This window comes from Vombatus ursinus, unplaced genomic scaffold (assembly GCF_900497805.2).
Source record: "Vombatus ursinus unplaced genomic scaffold, bare-nosed wombat genome assembly UNPS02014770.1, whole genome shotgun sequence".
NCBI classification, from domain to species: Eukaryota; Metazoa; Chordata; class Mammalia; order Diprotodontia; family Vombatidae; genus Vombatus; species Vombatus ursinus.
The window spans coordinates 122791-146249 of NW_020954548.1; the positions used below are offsets into that span (position 1 = coordinate 122791).

Consider the following 23459-nt stretch of genomic DNA (forward strand, 5'->3'; position numbering starts at 1 on the left):
GGATCTGGGCAAATGTCTTCCTAAAATGTAACTCTTCCCTGAATTCCTAGATTGGATTTCCAGGTCTTTTCTTTTGCTCTGTCACTGACCTCTTTTATATGTGTTGTCTCCCACAGTTACCATCTGAGCTCCTTGAGAGCAGGGAATGTCTCACTTTTTTCTGTCTCCCCAACACTGAGAACATTTCTAGGCACAGAGCAAGCACTTTATAAATTACTTCATACCACTGTTTCCCACCAATGCTACTAGGGCCTTCTCATTTCTCACTGGGGCATCATTTGACAGTAAAGCACAGAAAACAAGGAAAAAGCTGTACTTACTAATCCAAAGGTGAATGTGGTAGAGAAAGAAGCGACCCAACACTTGGTCCAAAGCTCGATTCATTTTTAGACCAGCAGGACTCCCATCAGCCACTGCAGCAGGTCCTGGAGCTCCCGGGCCACATGCTATCAACATAAAGCAAAAAGCCCATAGGAGAGAATGATACTGAATCTGAAGTTTAGCAGGTCTTAGCTCTGAGGAGTTCACTGACAGAGCAACACAAGCTTAAATAGGTGAAACGTTATTCTTCCACAGAAAACAGGACATAGAGGTTAAAGAACTTGCCCAAAGGCCCATGGCAAGTCAGAAGTAGGTCAGGGGTCAGGGAAAAAGGACCGAACACAAGTATGAAATGGGCCGGGCAGCCCCGTTCTCCATATTCTGTCTCGTTGACCATCAGTACCAAAGGATGTTTCACTGCACGTGTGTAATTGTCTTTCATTTCGTTAAAAGTGTAGATGCACAATTTGATCTCTTTTAAAATGTTTTTATCAATGACTTTTGTTTGTTACAGCATTTATTTCTCAGTATATGCCCCTCTCCAGCCCTTCACTCATCCGCTGCCGCCCCCTCCCCCCACAATTATCAAACATTCTGTTGTAACCAAGAAAAAGTTCTGCAAAACTGACTGTTAAAGCAACTGGGTGTGCAACATTCTGCCCCTATAGTCCCTCACATCTCCACTGAGAGGAGAAAGTTTGGTTCATCATCTGTTCTCAGGAGCCAAGAATGGTCACTGCAATGACTCTGAGTTCAGCTGCCTGTTAGGACTGTTTTCATTTACAATGCTGCAGTCATTCTATAAAACAATTTAATTCAACACAGGTGGAATGAGGGCAAGAAATTGATGTAATCTCAGAGCAGTATCCTAATTAAGTAGAAAGAGCAGTGGATTTTGATTTGGAAGACTTGGGTTTGAATCCCATTGATTGGTAAGTTATTTACTCTCCCACTGATTAGTAAGTTATTTAACATCTCTGAGACTCAGTATCTTCACCTATAAAACTGTGATCCTAAAGCATGATCCTGTCACTCCCCTGCTCATGAAGCTTCAGTTGTTCCCTATGGCTTCTACCAAATTACTTCATATTACTCTGTATATATTCTGTTGTAAAAGAAAGTATTTTGTAAAGCTGAAAGAGCCCCACAAATGTGTGTTAATATTAATTAAATTATATATTCATAAATAAGCACTGAATCAACAAGCATTTATTTATCTAATTAAGCATTTAAGTGCTAGAGATACAAAGACAAAAATCAAACAGTCCTTGGCCTCAAGGAGCATACACTCTGTGGGAGGAGAAAACACATGTAGTATATACAAGCCATCTCCCAAGCAGACAGAAGATGACCTTAGAGGGAAAGGCACTGGCAGCTGGGAGGAGGGAGAGGCCTATGCCAGGAATGGCCTCCCGCATAAATAGGTACTTTAGCTTAGTCCTGAAGAAAATCAGGGACTCTTGAGAGGTAGAGGAGAAGAAGGAGAGCATTCTAAGCAGGGAAAAGGCCAGTGAAAAGACATAGAGATGGGAGATAACATGTTCTGTGTGAGGGATAACAAGTAGGCAGAACCACAGTATGGCTGAACCACAGAGTACATGGAGAGGAGTAATATATATGGGAGAGAGAGAACGAGAGACAGACAGACAGACAGAGAGAGGACAGACCAAGAGAGACAGAGACAGACTGAGAGAGAGGGAGGGAGAGGGAAAGAGAGAGAGAGAGAGAGAGACAGAGAGACACAGAGAGAGACACAAAGAGAGAGCCAGCCAGATCATGAAGAGCTCTAAATGTTCAACAGGGGAGTGTATATGTGATTCCTAGAGACAACAGGAAACCACTAGAATTTATCGATTAGGGGTGGGAATTCAGTTAACATGATCAGATCTGCACTTTAGAAAGTATCACTTTAGTGGCTGTGTGAAGGATGGACTGGAGTCAGGAGAAGGCCAACACAGAGAGAGCAATCAGGTAGCTATTGGAATAGGTCAGGCAAGAGGTGATGAGAGTCTGAACTAGGGTGGTAGTTGTGCGAGTGGAGAGTGAGAAACACTGGAGAGAGAAATGACAAGATTTGGCAACTAAGAAGAGGGTCTAGGACAGAGCCTTGGGCTCTTGGACTTATCTCTGGGACATGGATGATGACCCAGCAAAGGAGACTGGAGAGGAGCAGGCAGACAGGCAAAAAGTTATAAGATTGATGATAGCTTATACCCGTAACTACAGTACTGCCTTAGACTTAACAATATGATACAGTAAACAGAGAGGTGGCTTTAGAGTCAGAAGAGCCTGCTTGTGTGACTGGGGCAAGTCATTTGACTTCTCTGAATCTCAGTTTTTTCCTGCCCAGGCATTTTCACCCTCATCCCTAACTCCCCAGCCCTGACTGGCCTGCAATGGGTAGTTCAGGAAGCTGACTGACTGATACTTTCCAAATACGGATACTCCACAAGCATGGGATGAACTGTGTCAACAAATGGGTAAAGAATATTTAAAAAGACTAGGTTGGCATTGCCATGACCTCTAGGAAGGCTACGTACAACAGTCCAGTAAAGACATTTAGCTGGTTGTCACTGTCTTCTGTATACTTGTCCTTGAATTCCAACTGATCCAAAGTTTACTGTGACTTCAGAATAGAGAATGACAGTGACGTGTAAAATGGATTTAGGGGATTGCTATGCATAAATCTTCACTACATACTGTCTGAGGAACCACCAACCTAAATGTGAGAGACCACCCATCCTATAACACTTTAGGAGTGGTATCCTTTCAACAGCATATGCCAGGTCTATGGCTTTTGAACAACACATGATCAGTATTTCTGTATTACTATAGTCCAATCCTCTTGCAGTGATAGTTTTTCAATGCCATTTGAGTGGCAGCAACACATAAGTGAGGTGTATATGTATGTATACATACACATGTGAATTTGCCCTCAAATTCCTGAAGGATTTATTAGGGATTCAAAAAGTTTTTTGGAGACCCTAATAAATGATATGAAAGTAAGTTCACTTATTCCTTTTAGTATCAAAAACTTAAATAGAGTTAGCAGAGCAAGACAGCCACTACTCCCTAGAGAAATCAGGATAGTAATATTCCCTCCCTGCCTCAGGAGTAGATGTATGTCTTTCTTACCCCTCTCTCCCTCCCCCACCTGGAATGTTGAGGACCAGTATTGGAACCCTGCTATGCCACCATCTAATGATGGATGACCCCTGGATCAGACAGTCACAGCCTTGGAGGAGTTAGTTATCAGTGGATCTGTATTAATTAATATGAGAAACTTAATACCAGAGAACCAATTTCCAAAAGCAGAGCTTGTGAAAAAAGACAATCCCTGAAAACAGTAACTGAATTTTTAGCTTTGTCACTAAGGCTAAATTTAACAAGAAAGTGCAAAATATAACTTCACATTTCAAAGAGATGCAGAGGAAGTTTATGGAACTCTAGAACACTAGGTGTACTCATTCTGTTCATTTTCCCACCCTCTAAAAATCCATCTTTCCGGTCTAGTACTTGTTTCTCAACTCTTCCAACATTTACCTTATCAGTAACTGACATGAAAGCACTACTACTTTGTGCCAACAAATCTTGCCCTTGCAGCTGAGAACAGAACGAACACACTTTATAAATAGAACTTATGTAATATTTAAAGCATAAGAGCCTGGCAACAGGAAGAGATTTTCTTTTTAAAATTAAATATTTATATATCTGTGCAATTTTGAAGTCAAAAGGTTTCCAGTCAAGGGTATCCAGGGAGCTTTGCAATGATTAGAGAAGTTAATTCCCAAACCTGACATAGCACTACAATTTTGGGTATAGGCCATGCCCGACTATCCCAGCCATATTGCTTTGTAGACCTTTTTGAACCAGTGTGGGTTTCCAGATCTCCAAAGACTTTGCTAGTTTTTAGAAGAAACAGAATAAAACATATGAACCCTCTGAACTCAGACACTTGATCTGCCTCTGCTAAAAAATGAAAAGACAGGAGAGAATAGGGAGGTAGTGCCTCACTAAGAATAATAATAGTCCATATGATATAAGGTTTGCGGTGCGCTTTACCTACAACATCTCACTTGATTCTCATAACAACCCTGTGAGACCAGTGCTATATTAGGATACTGAAGCCAACAGGAATCATCCAGAGCAGGAATGTTCCCCTTAGACAAGAATTCATCTGAAGAGGGCCAATAAGTTAATGAGAAGAGAAGTTTGAGAATGGTCAAAAGATCATGAAACCAAGGCTATGATCTAAATCACCGACAATTTTAGATGTATACGTTGACACTTCATGGAGAAAAACGGGAGTCTGTTGCTGCAGGCCCCTATTGCCAGCTAGTCCTTACATATCTAAACTGCCTTCCATTGAGAATGGTCTCATTCAATCTGAGGATTACTGAAAAGTCAGCAGGCTTTTTCTTTCTACATGTCATGTGCACATTATTTTATGAACTTGGGAAAAGGAATGATGTGAAAAGGTCACCGTGATTTGTAGATGCCTACAAGAGACTGCCATGTGGACAATTTGGGAAAGGAAAGCAGAAATAATGTAGATTTTACTTGGTCTCCAATGGGTATTAGTTATTAGGTGTCAAGGCACAGGTTTAGGTTTCATGAAGAAATTTCCTAGCAAGTAGGACATTATGAACATGGAATGGGATGATTCACGAAGTACTGAACTTCCCAACATTGAAAGTTCTCAGACAACAGCCAGGTGACCATATGTCAGAAATTTTGTGGATAGGATGGGTCAAACATGGCTAGGGCTAGATGACCTCTACAGTCCCTTCCAATTACAGAATTCTATCATTCTAATAAGAAAATCAAAAAAAACAATTTTAACTAAATGAAAGAAAGGGAAGCTGGTTACAGAAATATAAAGGTAAAGAAAAACAATCAATGAGACAGAATGCCCATCAGAGAGAGTAAAATCACATTACCGGGGGCAGGTAGGTGGTGCAGTAGATAGAGCGCCAGCCTTGGAGTCAGGAGGACCTGAGTTCAAATGTGGCCTCAGACACATTACACTCACTAGCTGTGTGACTTTGGGCAAGTCACTTAACCCCAATTGCCTCACCAAGAAGAAAAACAAACAAACAAACAAACAAAAAAAAACCCCTACATTACCAAATTAATCCTTTTGTGTCATGTGGAAAAACTGCAAAATCAGCCTAAATCCCAACAAAACTCCTTTACTTCAGAGGTGAGGATATAAGAGGCAAGCAATAATCACACTTGGAATTATTTATTTCCAAGAGTTCAAAGTGCTAACCATTATTTTATAAATTCTCATAGCATCTCTGAGATGTTAGAGGAAATGGATATTACTGTCCCCATTTAGCCAATGGGTAAGTGGAGACAAAGAGTCTAAAGGTAAAATGAGAGGCACCATCTCATCAAATCTGTGGGAAAGCCAGAATTAAAATCATATTTTTCATGCTTATAGGGTCTCCTTCACACACTAGCATAATTAAGGCTAGAGACTAAGGAAGAATATAAATCAAAACAAAGGTTACCAGGTTCCATGGTACCTAAAAGACCCAAAGGATCCCTAACTCCTGTAGCCACAGGGAAATTCAACAACAGTGAGGATAAGGCATTTTTATGGTGGCTGTATGGGAAAATGCAGTGAAGCCAACACTGTTCTCTCAAATATTCAAAAAGACCTGTGCTCTACTTGCTATTTAGGCATGCCTGTCTATACTGAGCACCTCCTGTCCATGTTCTCCCATTTACGAGAGGGTACTCCTAACATGCTAAGAACCTTCCTAGGTTTCTTTTGATATCCGGAGGATCTTAGTAGGGTACTCCAGCTGTCTACCTATCACCCCCTCACCCACATCATATGATCAGTCCATTTCCGTTTATATCTATTTCCCTGATGTCATCTTTTACTCTTGCTCTTTTTTCAAAGCTCCTGTGAGGAGCAGCTAGGTGGCGCAGTGGATAGAGCCCTGGATTCAGGAGGACCTCAGACACATAACACTTACTAGCTGTGTGACCCTGGGCAAGTCACTTAACCCCATGGCCTAGCCAAAAAAAAAAGAAAGAAAAGAAAAGAAAAAAGCCCAAGTTCCTGCTCGTAATCACCTCTTCACCGACTTCTGTATAATACTCGTTTTTAATTCTTTGGATCTCTATCTCACAACCATAGGATCACACCAGGAGAATATTGATACTTAAAAGACAGGCTTTTATTTCTGAGAGAAGCTTGAGTTCATTAAAAGGAGCTGTGCAATATTCTGAAAGCAATTCACTTCCTCCTGTTTAATTCTGGGCCCAAGTCATTGTCCATCGGTGCTATCTGTCCCAGATATACACACTGAGGGACAAGCTCCAGACTGACCAAACAATGTTATAATCTGGTTAAAGACATAGTACTTATCTACTTGGCCCTTCTTCTGTAGATGATTAGGCAAACTCTTTTGAGGTGTTACATATGTCTTCCAGGAGATTTTTCAATGTTCCAGGACTCTCTACCACCAGCACGATGTCATCTGCAAATAAAAACCTCTAAAGGACCCCACTATCCATAGAAAATTCCTCTTCAATGTGAACTCTACGTTGAATCTCCTCCACGAGAGTACAGAACACCTTTGGCCAGACTACATCTCCCCGTTTTAAACCTCATGTGATATGTGTGATCAGAGAGTCACCGAACAAGGCTCTTATCGTTATAGCTTTCAAAGAATCTTGAATGATTTTAAGGCATGGAGGTATGACAGACACCTTATTAGAAGAGAGCATTTAACATGGCTTTTTACATTCAAATGCCTTATGAAAGCAACAACCAATAGCAGTGGTCGGATTTTACATTCTCTACTTCCTTCAATCAACTGTATGATGGTAAAGATGTGGTGAATTGTAGAATATCACTTTTAGAAACCTACCCTCAGGGCATCTAGGTGGTTCAATGGATAGAGCTCGGGCCTTGGAGTCAGGTGGACCCGAGTTCAAATCCGGCCTCAGACACTTGATGCTTACTAGCTGTGTGACCCTGGGCAAGTCACTTAACCCCAACCGCCTCACCAAAAAGAAAAAAAAAAACCCTACCCTGTTCCTTACTAATGCCCTCAATATATTATGTGTATATTGTTCTTGTAAAAATTTTGTATAGATGGGAGAGTAGGCATATAGGTTGTTAGTTATGGATGTTCTCTCAGTCACCACTTTATCCCCCTTCCCCATCTTTGACATTTCCACGTCACTTCAAATAACCTACGAATCAATATCTCAACACTCTTGCAATTCTGTCATCTCTGCCACAGATCACTACATACATCTGTACAATTCACTGCATTCTGACAAAATAAGGCAGGGATATAGACTTGATCTTCTACTTCCCCTTAAGGAGAGGGCAATACAATCCCCAGAAATTGTGAGATGACTCAGGCAAAGCTTCAGGGAACAGGTTTATGCATCCACACTCTGTGGTAGAAAAGTGAAATGAGTGTTGATCAGGAAAAATGATTCCCACTGGGATGTGGAAGAAATGAGATATGTTAGGACGGCTAGCAGGACAGCCAAGAGGTCATTTCATAAGCACAGCTCTCCTTTATTACCTTAAAACAGCAAGAAATGTATCAAATAAAGTAAGAGGAAAACAAAAAATAGGAGAAAGGAAAGAAATTCTCATAAGGAAAACCAAGAGACAAACTAAAGAAATGAGTAAACAACAACAACAACAAAAAAAAACTTTCAATAATATGGGGTAAAAGAATGCAAGCAGAAATCTCCAGAAAGAATAGTAATATAATAACTATGACCAAGAATCCCAGAAAAGAGAGACTATGTAAAAGAAGACTTAAATAATTAGAGGAATATTGATTTTTCATGGTTGGGCCACGACAATATAACAAGAATGATGATACTACATAAATTAATTTATAGATTTAATGTCATATTGATCAAATTACTAAGGAACTTCTAAGGGATTGCTAAGGGTTCTTCTTTTGAGAACTAAATGAAAGGATAATAAAATTAATTTACAGGAACAATAATCTAAAGGGAAATAAAAAAAAAGAGAAGGAATAAAGGTGCCCTAACAGGACCAGATCTTAAACTACTATAAAGTAATAATCATAAAAAGCAATTTCGTACTGGTTAAAAAAAATAAAAAAATTGATCACTGGAACAGATTAGATAAATAAGATCCAGACACAACTGAACATAGGAGCAGATGTTCAATAAATTCAGATACCAACTAATACAGCAAGGACTCCCTATTTGACAGAAACTTCTGGGAAAATCTGAAAGCCCCTTGGCAGAAGTTAGGTCAACATCTCACACAATATAACATAATAAACTCCAAATAGGCATATATCCTAAATATAAAAAAGTCTTATCATGAAGAAGTTGGATGAGAAGGGAAATAGATACTTTTTTACTACTTTGGCTAGGGGATAATAAAATAAGGGATAATAGTCATCATATAAGACAAAATGGAAAATTTTGGTTACATAAAATTGAAAAGCTTGTGCACAAGAAAAATCAATGTATTTAGAACTGGAAGGGAAAGTTATTTTGGAAAAAAAATCTTTGCAGCAAATTTCCCTTATAAAGGTATGATAGCCAATATATATTTGGAATCGATACAAGCATAAAAAACAAGAGCACACATTCCTCAATCAATAAGATAGTCCATTCTTAAATAAAGCAAACAAATCAACAAACAAAAAAAAGACTTCAATTCACTAATAATGAGAGAAATGGAAATTAAAGCAACTTTGGGGCTCCACTCCATCATATTGGATAAGATGACAGAAGAGGAAAATGGCAATTGTTGGTGGAACTCTCATGCTAACACACTGTTGGTGGAGATGTAAAGTGGTCCAATCGTTCCAGAAAGCAATTTGTAACTATGTCCCCAAAGTTATTAAACTGTACCTACTCTGTGACCCAGTGAAAGCACTTCTAGGCATATACCCCAAGCATACCAAAGATAAAGGGAAAGGATCAATACCTACAAAAGTATTTGTAGCACTATGTTTTGTTGTAGCAAAGAAATGGAAACAAAGTAGCTACCCATCCATTGGGGAGTGACTAGACAAAATGTGACAAAGGAATGGAAGAGAATATTATTGTATTAGAAGAAAAATATGTAGGGGGCAGCTAGGTGGTACAGTGGATAGCGCACCGGCCCTAAAGTCTGGAGGAGCTGAGTTCAAATCTGGCCTCAGACCAAACACCTGACACTCACTGGCTGTGTGACCCTGGGCGAGTCACTTAACCCCAATTGCCTAAAAAAAAAAAAAAAAATATGATGGATTCAGAGTAACTTGGGAAGACTTATAAGAACTGATGCCAAGTGAAATGAGCAGATTTAGCAAAGCAATTTACATGATGACCACAATATTACACAATATTGTAAAGGACAACAACTTTGAAAAACTTCAGAGCTCTAAACAATGACCTTTAGTCCAGACATGACTTTAAAGGACTGATGATCAAGCATGCCTTCTACTTCTTGGCAGAGAAGTAATAGACCAGAGGTCATTAGACTAAAGGTACATTTTCAGACATGAGCAATGCATTAATTTGCTTTGTTTAATTAAACATTTTTGTTATAATGGTGGATTTCTGTTCAGAGAAGTATGAGTCAATAGATATTGCTAGAGATGCAAAAAACTTTTTAAACAAAGAGCGCTGATAAAACATTTAAAAATACACACACACAAAGAAAATTCAGAAGGGGGGACAAATGGTAATCATCACTACTTTTTTTGGGGGGGGGTGAGGCAATGAGGTTAAGTGACTTGCCCAAGGTCACACTGCTAGTAAGCGTCAAGTGTCTGAGGCCAGATTTGAACTCAGGTCCTCCTGACTCCAAGGCTGGAGCTCTATCCACTGTGCCCCAATCATCACTACTTTTAAAAATCTGACAGCCAACTTAAAAAAACAAGCTGCACAGAACAATTTCTTATACTATTCTCTTTTTTGTATGTTGAAATAGTTTTGTTAATGATTGAGTTCATAATAAAAACATTTTAAAGAGACTAAAATAATGTAGCTGAAATGTTTAATTTTTTTAAACTGAAGGAAGACATAATGAGCAAAATTATAGCTCTTAAAGAATCTGAAAAAAGAATCAATGGTTTAGAGCAGAAAGTGGAAATTTTTAACAAAGAAGTGGATACCCTGAAAAAGAAAATGGAAGAGATAGAACATAAAATGATTTGTATTATAAACAGCAAATCCAAAAGCAGGTGTCATGGTCCAATGCCCTTTGAGTACTGTGTGTCCATCTGCCCAGAGTACTAAGCAGATGGAGGATTTTTTTCACTGTGCTTATATAATGGGCTGTAGCCAAAACCCTGCTGCTTCTAAGGTTATTATAAGAGAATCAGACCAGGGCTAGGAGTTTACTTGTTCTTTCAGAAATCAGAAATATTAATACTGAGTTAGTAACAAAAGGAGGTAGCTACATCTGATTAAATGAACGAGAATGTTAATTTTGTTTCATTCAACAAATTACTATAAGACAAAATTATCCTCCAGTTAAAATATTTCTAAATTGGCTCTCTCCAATAAGTGGCCAAAAAAAAAAAAAAATCTGGTTTTAAGACCAGAATATGGTCTTTAACGACAGGCAAAATGGCACAAAATGGGGTTAGAATTAGGAATGAGAGTCAAATGTTTTATTCCTTCTTGGCTCCATTTCAAGTTCTACCACTACTATGTTTTCTCACACAAGTCACATGACTGTATAGATGAATTTCTTTACCTGTAAAAAACTTATTTTCTGAGCCTTTTTTAATTGCCTTGAACAGAGGAAGTTGGTGTTAACTATTGAATACATTTAAGATTTTAAAAGATCAGCTGTTTTATTATGAAATATGCTTGTGTTTCTATAATTACTTTACATTTTAGTAGTAGCAGTAATGGCATTTTGGATTTCTGAGTTTCAACAGGCCAGAACAAAGGACACAGGCTACAGGAAGGGTACTGCTACCCTCTCCATACTTCCCCCACTAGATAACTTTAAGTATTCAATGACACTGGCAGAGCTTTGGGGAAAATCAATGGGCCAACAGATCTTTCTGAACATGCAAGGCATTGTTCTAGCTACTCTGAAAGAATGCAAAGAAATTTAAGTAGAAAGGGCTTCTCCCTTTAAAGGGAGGAAGGAAGATGAACCAACTCCTGGCTCAGTCACAGGGCTTCAGGGCTGAAATTTAAACTTAACTCACATCTGCAACTGGGATGAGAGCATCAGCCAGCTGACCAATCCGATTCTTCCTGTATAACCAGGATAGCAGCATGATCCCCAGAGCCATGTCAAGAAGAAGGGAAACAAAGATGTTGGCTTTCCTGTGAGAGTGGTAGAAGGGGAGAAAAGTAAGGCACTGAGATATAGTGGAGAGGTACTTATTTAGAGTGGGAAGACCTAAGTTCAAATCCTGGCTCTGTTCCTTACTACCTTGGGTAAATGGGCAAATCACTTCCATCCCTCTGGGATTCAGCTCCTTCATCTGCAAAATTAGGGGGTTGGATTAGATGATCTCAGTGCAAAATTCTATGAAAGGTGGAACTTGGTCTTAGGATGGTCTAAACTAGCAGTTAAAATACACAGAAGAGTTTGTCTCAATAACAATAACAACTTATATCTGTATAAGGGTTTACATTACAGAACACTTTTACATCCATCCTTCGGCCGTAGCCTCATCATAAGCCTGTGAGCTAGGCAGGGTGCAAATTATTAGACTGAGAAATCTGTCCAGGGTTCACACAGGCATTAAGGAACAGGGCAGTATTCAAATGCAGGGCTTTAGTCCCCAAGGTCAACACTCTTTCCCACTGCACCGCCCTCTTGAAGGACCCTTAAAAGGGTTTAGGTGGGAATTACTTATCAGGACAAAAGTAGGCTATTTTTACTGCTTATTAATTCCTAAAGTTAGAGAGTGATGGCCGAGGGGCAGCTGGAGAGATAACAAAAGATCAGAACTCTATGCCAAGGGGTCTTCTTTAAGGTTTACTATTGTGAAAACCTCAAACTGCCCTAGGGAAGGGTTATGCCTCAAGATGCTAGACGAAAAACAAGAGGGTGAGAATACTGTACCTCATCAGCTGGGTTTGGTTCTCAGCTTTTTGGTTGCTAAAGACGAATTTGAGATGTTCTAGTCGATATCCAACCTGCTCACAAGTTGAGAGTTTGCTCCATATGAAGGACAAAGGCCAAAATTTAAATATTCTGCAGAAATAACATAGAAAAATACATTTCTGCCACTGGAAAAAGGACAGAATGTTGCATGTCAGTACTAACACTACATAAGAATTCCATTTTCCCTGAATTTTTACGTCTTAGAAGGTAGGGGAGTGAGAACTGCTCTATCATGGGCCCATGAGCCCCTCAAAAGCATCTAGTAATGAAAGGAATGTGAAAGCAATCTTACACCTGGGAAGCTGTTTTTGTTTTATACAATAACCTGAGGTGCCCAAATATTGGCACTCATGCCAATGAGCCCACTGCTGGCCAACTGGACAGAGTGGAAAAGCACCAGCAGAGGCCCAGAGGAGTGCTACTAGGACTTGAATAATTTCAGAACTACCCAAATGGACTAGGTACAGTCCTAGGCAGTATCCAAAGCTGATTAGCAGTAACCGTAAGGATACTAAGAGAGGCAGCTTATTCTACTTATATCAGTGGGCCATCAACTTCACTTTTTAATATTAACCTAACCCAATCTTCTTCAATATCATCTCCCCAAAAGCCAACTTCCAAATAGCCTTCAACCTGCTGAGTTATCTAAAAGAAAAAATCAAAAACGTTCTCTATATTCAGAGAGGGAAATGGCCAAGATCATTCAGGCAACGGAGCTGACCTCCACCTTTCCCCTGACTCATTACCCTTACAATATTTGGGAACCTCCTCCTATTGTCTATAAAACTTACTTAATGAGAGAAGACTTCTTATAACGCAGAAGAAACAATTCTGAGATGCAGTTCAATGAGCTATTTTGATAAACATTTGACTGTTATACAGAAAAGATGTTTCCCAGGAGGAGAAAGTAAAACTGACATGTGGCCTGTTTTCAACACCCAGTATTTCTAACTCCCATTAACTGAGGGCTCAGAACCTTCATTTTCAGTTCAGAATACTTGCTGCAGGTAGGAAAGGTGCCTCAGACTCATTAAAAAAAAAAAAAAAAAAAAAGGCAATACCTGAATTTAGAACCTCGGGAAGAGAGAGGTCTGAACTCTGGGCAAATTTTAAAGGTTTCTGTATTATACTAGTTGCTCTGAATCATTTCCAAGAAAAATCTGTATGAAAATGTGAACTGCACAGACTGGAATCCTCTACCCAACATCCACTAGGATTCAGCTGCTGCAGAGTTAGCTTAAAGATGTTCCCCCTCCTCCCATACATAGCCCTCTTTAACCCTTGCCACACTTCCTTCAGAGGATGTTTCCAATTAAATAAACCTTGGTCTTACTACTACTACACCAAGATGATCAGTTTAAGTATGGGTATATACATCATTATCCATATATACCTGCACTAGTGAGCAGAGACTGCTCTTGGACTCAGGACCAGAAGATTTGGTTTAGTTTAAATTTCTACCACAAGAGTAAGTCACTCTGACTCTCTGAGCCTTGGTTTCCTCATCTATACAATGGTAATAATTCCTGCCTCTCTCACATGTTTATTACGATGAAGGATAATGAGAACACATTATAGATGGTAAAGCTCTATAAAAGGTATTATTATTATTATTATTACATATGAGGGATAGATAATTAAATGAAATGGGCTCCATAAGAAATGGAAAATTAATCTGACTGCATTCTTGGTATGTTATAATTAACAAGTACATGGGTAAATTAGCTAACATTCAACATTTACCAATGGGCTAATTCAATGGACATCAAACCAAAAGAAAATTGCTTCTCCTCAGGTGTTAAAAGTTTAACTTACCAAATAAATCAGCAAATAGAAAACTGTGAAATCAAAAAGGCACACGTTCACTAGGCAGGTGTTATTTTCGTGATCACTGAATATTTGAATGATTGTGGAACATTTGCTCAGCTCAAAGCAATAACCTGCAGTTACATATTATGTATATCATATAAAGGTTTTAATGTAACAATGTCCTGTACTCCATTTAGACTATGAGTTCATTGTACTATGAGTACAATGTCTTGTACTCCACTTAGACTATGAGGAATTGATAGATGAACAATAAATGATGATTCCTGAATTTCAGCATTCTGATAATCATATGATTTCTGTTAGTTTTATTGTTGATATGGTCAATTATTCTGATAGCTTTCCTAATATTGAGCCAGCCCTGTAGTCCTGGTAGAATTTCAGCATTCTGAAAAAAAAAACAAAGTAACTCTTACCAGGAAAGGAACAGGTAGGCTTTCATAAATAATGTTCTATGACAGAGCACATCCTTACAGTCACATGACTACAGGTTAGACTACATGATCCCTTTGTGCTTACTGTTCGATGACCATAATGAAACATTTGGTCTAGTAGCACAAAATACTTTACCAGGCTCTTGTTCTGCAAGCTATCTTCCATGAATACACTAAAATCACATATGAAATCTTGAAAGTTATAACAATGGAAATAACTTTGCTGACCAGCTACTGACTACAAATATCAAGGAAAACATTCTCTATCTGCAGCTCTGTTTGGCTTCCACTCCGTGGAACAACACACCCCTCTCTTGGTGCCCCATACCCATCCCCTTCAGCTTCCCTTTTCATGTCCCCTCCTTTAGATTGTAAGCTCCTTGAGGGCAGGGACCGTCTCTTTTTTCTTATTTGTATCTCCAGAGCTTAGCACACTGCCTAGAACGTAACAGGCACTTAATAAATGTTTATATTCCCCAAAGGTACTTGCCACTGTCATTGAGGCTGTCCAGTGCAGGTATATATGAATGAATGAATTTTTTAAAAAAAATTTTATTGAGTACTATGTGGAAAACACTGTACTTAGCATTGATGGCACAAATAGAAAAGACAGTCCGTACTCTCAAGGAGCTCACAGTCTACAGGGGAGACAAACAGGTTTTAGTTTCAGTCAGATAAAAAGGTCCCAGGGTCCTTAGGGTATAGTGGCAAAGCAGAAGGCCATGCTTCTTCTTTAAAGTCATTTCCATAGACAAAATTACATCAGTTTCGGATGTCGAACCATCTGCTGGTGTCAAGGACTCTGGGTCTTCAGTAGCTGTGGCTGCAGCAATGCAGGAGCAGTTTCCAGGCTCCATTGGAGGCCACTGGACTGGAAGCGTGGCTGTTCCCAAGGCTGTTGCGTTCTAGGCCCTGGGCTGCTTCCATCAGGGTCTGAGGGAAGAGGGGGTGGTGGTTTGACTTGCCTGGCACCTCCCGTCTCTCCCCAAGGTGCCGTGCTGCTTCAGTTAGGCTGGAATGCCTACCCTATGGGTGGCAGCTGTTGGGATGGCTGGCCCATCTCCACAGAAGGAGTTTCCCTAGATTCTGGCTGCAGTCAGACTGACAGTCTCGGGGGTGCTGTCACTCCCAGGGTTCTTGTGCTTACCTGCCTATTGGTGGCATCTGGTCAGTAGTTGTTGCTGGTGGTGGTAGTGCTGGTAGCTAGAGGTGGAAGGCCCCCTCTCCGCAATGATTTCTGTCCTCAGTAATGGGTATGGGGGCTGGAAGCAGGCCTAGTGGTTTCAGGGGCACTCAAGACTCTTGGATTTAGGCTTCTAGGCTGTCTCAGGACTTGTGGGGAGATGGTGTCAAGATGGTAGTGGTTTGACTTGCCTGGCAGATGATGCCTCTCATCTCCCCACCTCCCCTATTCCCCAAGGTAGGAAGGAAACAAGCATTTATTAGGAGCTTCCTATGTGTCAGGCACTGTGTTAAGTCCTTTACAAATATTATCTCTTTTGATCCTTACAACAACCCTGGGAGGTAGGTGCTACTATTATCCCCATTTTACAGTTGGGGAAACTGATACAGAGGTTACGTGCCTTGCCCAGTGTCACACAGCTAGTAAGTGTCTGAGGCTGGATTTGAAATCAGGTTTCCTGATTCCAGGCCTCCATCTACTGTGCCACCTAGGGTGCTTTGCTACTTGTTTATTTGTGGATTATGCTGTTCTGATTACATCAGATTGTGGAATGCTGAAAAGCTTCCTGAGATCCACAATTACTCAAAGGAATTCACAGTTTAATCCAATTTGGGGGAGGGGGAAGGAAGCAATGTGGTGACATGGAGAGAAAGCTGGCCTTGAGTCAGAAAGATCTGAGTTCAAGACCCTGCTCCGACACATACTGGCTGTATAACCCTACTCAAGTCATGGAACCTTTCAGTGGCCCAAGCAACTCTCCAAGACTGAATATTTCAGAGATGGTAATGATCTGCATTGATAGAGGGTGTGACCTCCCTGGGAGTTCCCTATACCAATGAAATCACATATCCAGTTCAAGAAAACTCTTACCAATCATCTTCTACACTCTCTGCTGGCCTGATACTGGCTCAAGGCAGCATGTTGGCATACAGGCTGGTTATAAAGATTCTTTTCAATTGGATAAAAGCCATGTTAAATCACATAATTTAATCTATCTCCCTTAGGTTACATAAACCCCAAAGAACTTGATTGTTGGAAATATCCTGCAATTACAACTGTTTTCCACCAGGTGGTGCCAGGTGCATTTATGTCAGCTGTAGTAATTAGGGATACTTTATACACCCAGAGAGATGGAAATGACTCTAAAATTTACTCAGTCCTATACCCAAGGTCTTTTTTTGTGTGGGAAACTATCTATAGTACGTCTTCCTGGACCTTTTGACTCCCCCTTGATAAAAATGTTCCAATGAAAGCTGCTTCTGTAACTCCCCTAGGGAAAGTTCTTCCCCTAAGGTGATAGTTCTCATTATCAGGAGGGTATTTAAAATCAATCAATCTATCTATCTATACATGTGTATATATATATATATACACACACACACACACATATACACACATATATACACATATATACACACACACAAATACATATATACATGTGTATGTATGTGTGTATATATACATATATATATGCATGCATGTATATGTGTATGTGAGTATTCATCCTGAATTTTCTTCTCCAGTTTTATTCTCAACATCTTTTGTTGTGTTTCCTGTATGCAATGTTAAAATGATTCCTTTTGATTGCTTGGGAAATCCTACTTTGGGTATAAGAAGACAATAAGAAGATGTTAGCAGAAGAAAGGTAAAATAAGGACAGAATTATCTGTTGTCCTTCTGCCAGAGTCTGGCTCCAACTTGCCTTTCTAGACTTTTCATGCTACTCCCTCTCCTTTGTATACTCTACACTCCAGCCAAAGTATCATAATCACTATCTCCCAGACATATGCTTCACCTCCTTACCTCTGACCTTTGGGCCTCATACCCTATTCCTGAAATGCCTTCTCCAAATCTGCCTGCTGACATCCTACCCATCCTTGAAGGCCCAACTTAAATGCTGTATGCTCCAGGAAACCTCCTCTGAGCTTCTCAGCCAGAAGCCATCTTTCCCTCTGATTTCAGAGTACTAGAGTACCTTAAAATCCTCTGATGTGCTTGCTATTATTTTCATTTGCATTTACACACACACACACACACACACACACACACATAGGTATATGTATGTATGTGTATATCTAAAATATGCATATATATATATGAACACACATGAATAGGTATATGTATGTATATACACTTTATCCTCCCTCCTCCCCACACAACATTGCAAGCTCCTTAAAGGTAAAGGCTATGCATTAATCATCCCTATATCTACCCTAAGAGATCTAAGTACTAAGCCATAGTACATATAACACGTGCTTAAAAAAGTGTGTTGATTGATGAAAAAGGATTATCCCTATAAAAGAAAGGAGCATGCTCTGAGAAAACATATTCACAAATGGGTGTTGACCACACAAACAAAAGTCAAATTCACCTCTAACAGCAAGAAAGTCAAACTCCAGTTCCCAAATGGGAAATAGTAAGAGAGTAAGTTCTCCATAGTACTTTTCCCTTAAGATTCTTCCTAAGAGGCCTGGCTCACTGAAGTTATCAACATGTATTAATGCCAAGCAGTATGCATTTGTTGATGTAGTCACTGTATTTGGCACATACTTTAAGTCATCTTAAATTAGAAGCTCCTAGAGAAAGAGACATGTTGAATATACTTTCAATGCCTAATTCTGTAAGTATTCAATACCACTCTACTTACAAAGATGATCAGTCAGTCACTGCCAGGCATACATGAGATGTTACCTCACTCCTTAATCATCCTGGTTTGTGTGAGTGCACACACATCGGTACATACATATACACACATGCATATATGTTCAGGAAATCCTGTGCTTCCAGATTGCCTATTATATCACACTATCAATTTTACAGTCCAGAATCCCAGTGTGGTTTTAGACTACAGTAATGCACAGAAGACATTTTTACTATACAAGAAATAGACAAGTTTAGGGAACACCCCCAAAATATCTAAATTGTATTAAACTTAAAACCATCATTTGATATGGTGCTTTGGAAACGAGTTAGGCCTAAGCTCTGGAAGAAAAGTATAGTGATAAGAGCACTAGACTAGGGCTCAGAAGACTTTAGTCCTGGCCCTGCTCCCAGCTAGTTTCCTGATCTTGGCAAATCACTTAATGACTCTGTGCTTCAGTTTCCCCATTTGTAAAATGAAGGGTTTAGTGAAGGTTCTTCCCCTTCTCCTGTTTATTGTAATACCATGTAGCCAGTGAGGCAACTTCCATCTAGATCCCTTCTCCACTTGCTTTTGGCAGTAGAGTACATGACCTCTCATCCTTTCCATTTCATTACTATGATCATAAGCTACTATGCCTGCTGAAAATTTATTCTTATATGAATGAAGAAGCATTTATTAAGCATCCACTATGCATAGAGCATGCACATCTTATTTAATATGATTTTCACCATAACCTTGTGAAATAGTTAGTACAAATATTATTGTCACTATCTTACAGAGGAGGGAATCAAAAGCAAGATGTCCATGGTCACAGAGACAGTGAGCACCCTGCAGCTCTGGGACTTAAGCTCTAGTCTTCTACATCTAGGGCCCTTTTCACTGCCACCCAGTGCCATTCCACGGTTGCTCCGTTACCACAGAACTACATGATATAACTCCACCATGAGCCAAGTCTTATGTTATCATCTGCCTCTCTGGCATATGCCCTTTCTTCTTCATATAGAAGACATATCTTAATATTAGCATCATAAGACACGTGCCGGAGTCTAATCATATATTTTGACCAACATCTGTTCATTTACTGTATTCTGGTGCCTCACAAACCTAGTGCAAGGACGATAAAGGGGAAACAATTAGAGTTACCTACCTGCTCCTACAAAGACCAGAGACAAAGGAAAGCAAGAACGTCAGCAGCATGCACACGGGCACAGATGCCTGCTTTGCCAGTTCCACAATGATGCTGGCCTCCACACCCTCCGACTGCCAGTGGCTCAGTTTGATGGGCCCATCGTCGTACCTGTCTGTCAGGAATAGCACCTCACTTTTGGCCACTGTGTCAAACACAGCTGCAAGTTTTGAAGCATCGGGAGCAGTGATGACCCCTGGCTGGTTATCCAGAGATATCTCGGGGGGATGCAATTGGGACAGCATGGCTTTGCGCTGGTCATAATAGATTAAAATGATCTGATCTTCTTTGGGGGTGCCAGCTTGTCTGGCAAGTGTATGGCAGGTCCAGAACTTACTTCCTTTCTCTTTGCTAAGCTGGAGCCAAGGCTCATGAGAAAAAATGGTGCCCAGGTCTTCTAAGAATTTGCCCAGGCTCTCTTCCTTCTCCTGCTTGTTGTTACACCAAGTGCCCAGCACGACAATTTCTACCTGGCTGACCTTCTGTACTTCAGAGAGATACTGCTTTACTTGGAAAGGGATGAAAGGGAAGTGGACAACAGCTAAGATAACTGCAGAGTTCTGTTCTGGGATCCAGCGGCCAATCAAAAGGCCACTGTCTGCTGCGCAACAGCAAGAAGGGAAGAAGACCTTGAGCACCATGATGGGAATCCTGAAAAAGAAAACAGAGCAAAACTCAGATCCTTCTCTCAAAGTCATGAGGAAAAAAAAAATAGCTTCCAAAGTGAAACAATAATTATGAAAGTCAAAGGGAAGCATGAGATGTCTAGAGTCTTAAAATTAAACTCTATCCAAGAGCCTTTTCTGAGTACTAGAGATTATTAGGGTTCCTGGAAAACTTATATTTAAGCTAATAGTAGAAGTGACAGCTTGCAGCTAGGTTCTGATCAATTTAAAATCTTGAAATAACTCCAGGATAAGGACTAAAGGGGATCATCCATCTTAGAGAGGTAATATCATGCTGGGGAAATCAACACTTGGCAGAATTGACCAACTTTTGTAGGTGTGGTCCCTTTAGACTTCTCCAACAGCGTTTGGTGATGCTCTACTCTCCAGAGGGCTACTGCACAGGTAAAACATGTAGGAATACTGACATATTTCCATGTGAAAATTACACCTGACAAGGAATCTGGGGAATTAACTACACTGGTTGTTGCCATGGCCAACACGCCCTAGTTACTTTAGCAGATTTTGAGGAATATTTAATTCACTACTCTATGAGACAGCTGTGGTACAGTGCATGGTTCATACTTCTATTTCAAAACCAAGAAAAATCAATCAAAGAATTTTTATGACTTCTTCAACATCAGAGTCCATCCAAAGAGCAATGAGGGGGGTTCAAAGAGAAATAGAGGAAGGGAGGGTGAGGGAACACAACCAAGAAGATGAGAAAGTTCCAAATTTAAATGGTAAGATGTGATCAGAAAGAAATATCAGTACATGGAAGGCAGACATGCTGGACAAAGAGGTTTTCTAGTTCCTGTAGGAGTATTTGTAGCACAGGGCCCTGCACATAATAGGTGCTTAACAAATATCTACTGAGTTGATTTGTTAGGAGGTGGACATGTTCCCTGGTGAAAAGCTAAAGTATATACTAAATTTCATAAATATAAACATTCCATTTCTATCCTAGCAGATAGTACTCTGGGAAGGATTATTATTTTCTCAAATACCCATAGGATGCCTATGCCTATATTTCAGTAGCAATTTATTAACATCCTACTTAAGCAACTGAACAACTTTGACCTCAAAACTTGTCTGGGATCGCTCAGAACAGACAGTGTGGTGTAGTGGGAAAAGCAATAGACTATGAATCAAGAGACCTGGGTTCAAGTCCTAGCTCTGCCCCTATCTAGTCACGTGACCTTGAACATGTCCTTTCACTTCTCCAGGCATCAGTTTCTTCATCTGAAAAATGGAAATAATATTTGAACTATGCACTTCAAAGGACTGTTATGAATTTTGTAACTTTAAAACATTATGGGAATGTGAATTATTATATGTAGCTAAAAGTTTTTTCAATATTACATTCAGAATACTATTCAATGTTCATTTCAATTCATACTAGAAACTGGGATGGGAAAAACACCAGTGTCCCCAGAGATAGAGAAAAATAAGTTACTCAGTTGCCTTCCTGAGAGAAATGCACTTATAAATCTCACATGCTAAGGAGAATTCCTGTTTATCTATCCTCAATTTGACCTTTTAGCTGTAGAAAGAACTGTCTTGAGCAGTTACAATGATTGAATTATAAATGATCTTGAACTTTTCTTCCCTAGGCCTTCCCTTTTCCTAACAAGTGAGTTCCAAGACTCACAGGAGGTTTGTTTGGAATTTCCCTAGAGTAGGTAGGGGCTATAATTTTTGACTCCTATTTCCTGTAGATTAGACTTTGACTTTGAAACAGGATTCTATGCATCTTGTGGGGGTGGGGGAGAATGCTAATAGAAAGAGCAGGGCTGCGCATAAGAACAAAATTCCATGAAATCTGTTTACCTAAATAGTTTAAAAACAAAGCAAAATGCCTATCATTTTCATCTTTTCAAAAGCTGATCTTTAGCTATGTTCCAATAAGTAAGAAACGATCATACCAAAGGATCACAGATTTTGAGTTGAAAGGAGACTGAGAAGAAACAGAAGCTGAGAAAGGTTGTGACTTGTGTGATCTGGGTAAGTACATATAATACGGATTTTCCTTGGTTTAAAATGTTTCAAGGAATTTGTTCTGATCACAAAAAATGTTTCTGTTTTGCAGTTCACTCATGTATTCAACACTGCCTCCTACATGGAAGATAGGTCATGCTTTTATCCCTAACTTCATTGAGCTTAAGTTCTAGTAGAGGAGATCAAATTCATACAAGTCTTTCTAATCGAGGTTTCTCTGAAACCATCTCCTTCATTATTTCTTGTAGCACAATAGTATTCTTTTTATTTTTTTGGCTTTTTATTTTATTTTTTTTTTTGGTGAGGCAATCGGGGTCAAGTGATTTGCCCAGGGTCACATGGCTAGTAAGTGTCAAGTGTCTCAGGCTGTATTTGAACTCAGGTACTACTAACTCCAAGTCTGGAGCTCTATCCATTGTGCCACCTAGCTGCCCCTAGCACAAAGTATTCTATCACATTGATATGCCATAACATGTTCAATAGTTCCCTAATTGACGGGCACCCCCTTAGTTTCCAATCCTTTACCACCATAAAAAGAGGTGCTATAAATATTTTTGTATATATGGGTACTTTTCCTCTTTGATCAGAAACAGTAAGGTGGCACAGTGGATAATGGTCAGGAAGACCTCAATTCAAATTCCCTAGCTGTGTAATTCTGGGCAAGTCACTTAACCTCTCCTGTTCTCAGTTTCCTTATTTGTAAAATGGGGATAAAAATAGTACCTATCTCCCAGGGTTGTTGCAAGGATCAAATGAGATATTCATAAAGTACTTTGCAACCTTAACATACTATATAGATGCTAGCTACTATCTTTTTGAAGTTTATAGACTTAGTAGTGGTATTTCTGGGTCAAAAGGTATGTGCAGTTTAATAGCTTTTGGGGCACAGTTCCAAATTGTTTTCCAGAATGGCTGACCCAGTTCATATTTTCACCTACAATACATCATGTACATGTTTCACCACATCCCCTAAAAATTTGTCATTTTCCTTTTTTGTCAACTTTGCCAATCTGATAGAATCTAGATGATGTACATTTCTCTAATTATTAATGATTTATGTTCGATGACCAACTTTGATAGACTTAGTTCTTCTAAGCAATA

General features: G+C 39.6%; 1 protein-coding gene across 1 annotated transcript in view; it reads right to left on the minus strand.

Annotated features, from left to right (window-relative positions):
• Positions 1-23459, minus strand: part of LOC114043735 (phosphatidylinositol N-acetylglucosaminyltransferase subunit Q-like) — a 64415-nt gene that overhangs the window by 20089 nt on the left and 20867 nt on the right. The window contains 5 exon segments of the mRNA XM_027862895.1: positions 321-401; positions 404-446; positions 11511-11631; positions 12380-12511; positions 19657-20346. Of these exon segments, the coding sequence (XP_027718696.1) occupies positions 321-401; positions 404-446; positions 11511-11631; positions 12380-12511; positions 19657-20336 (1057 nt within the window). The 5' untranslated portion in view covers positions 20337-20346.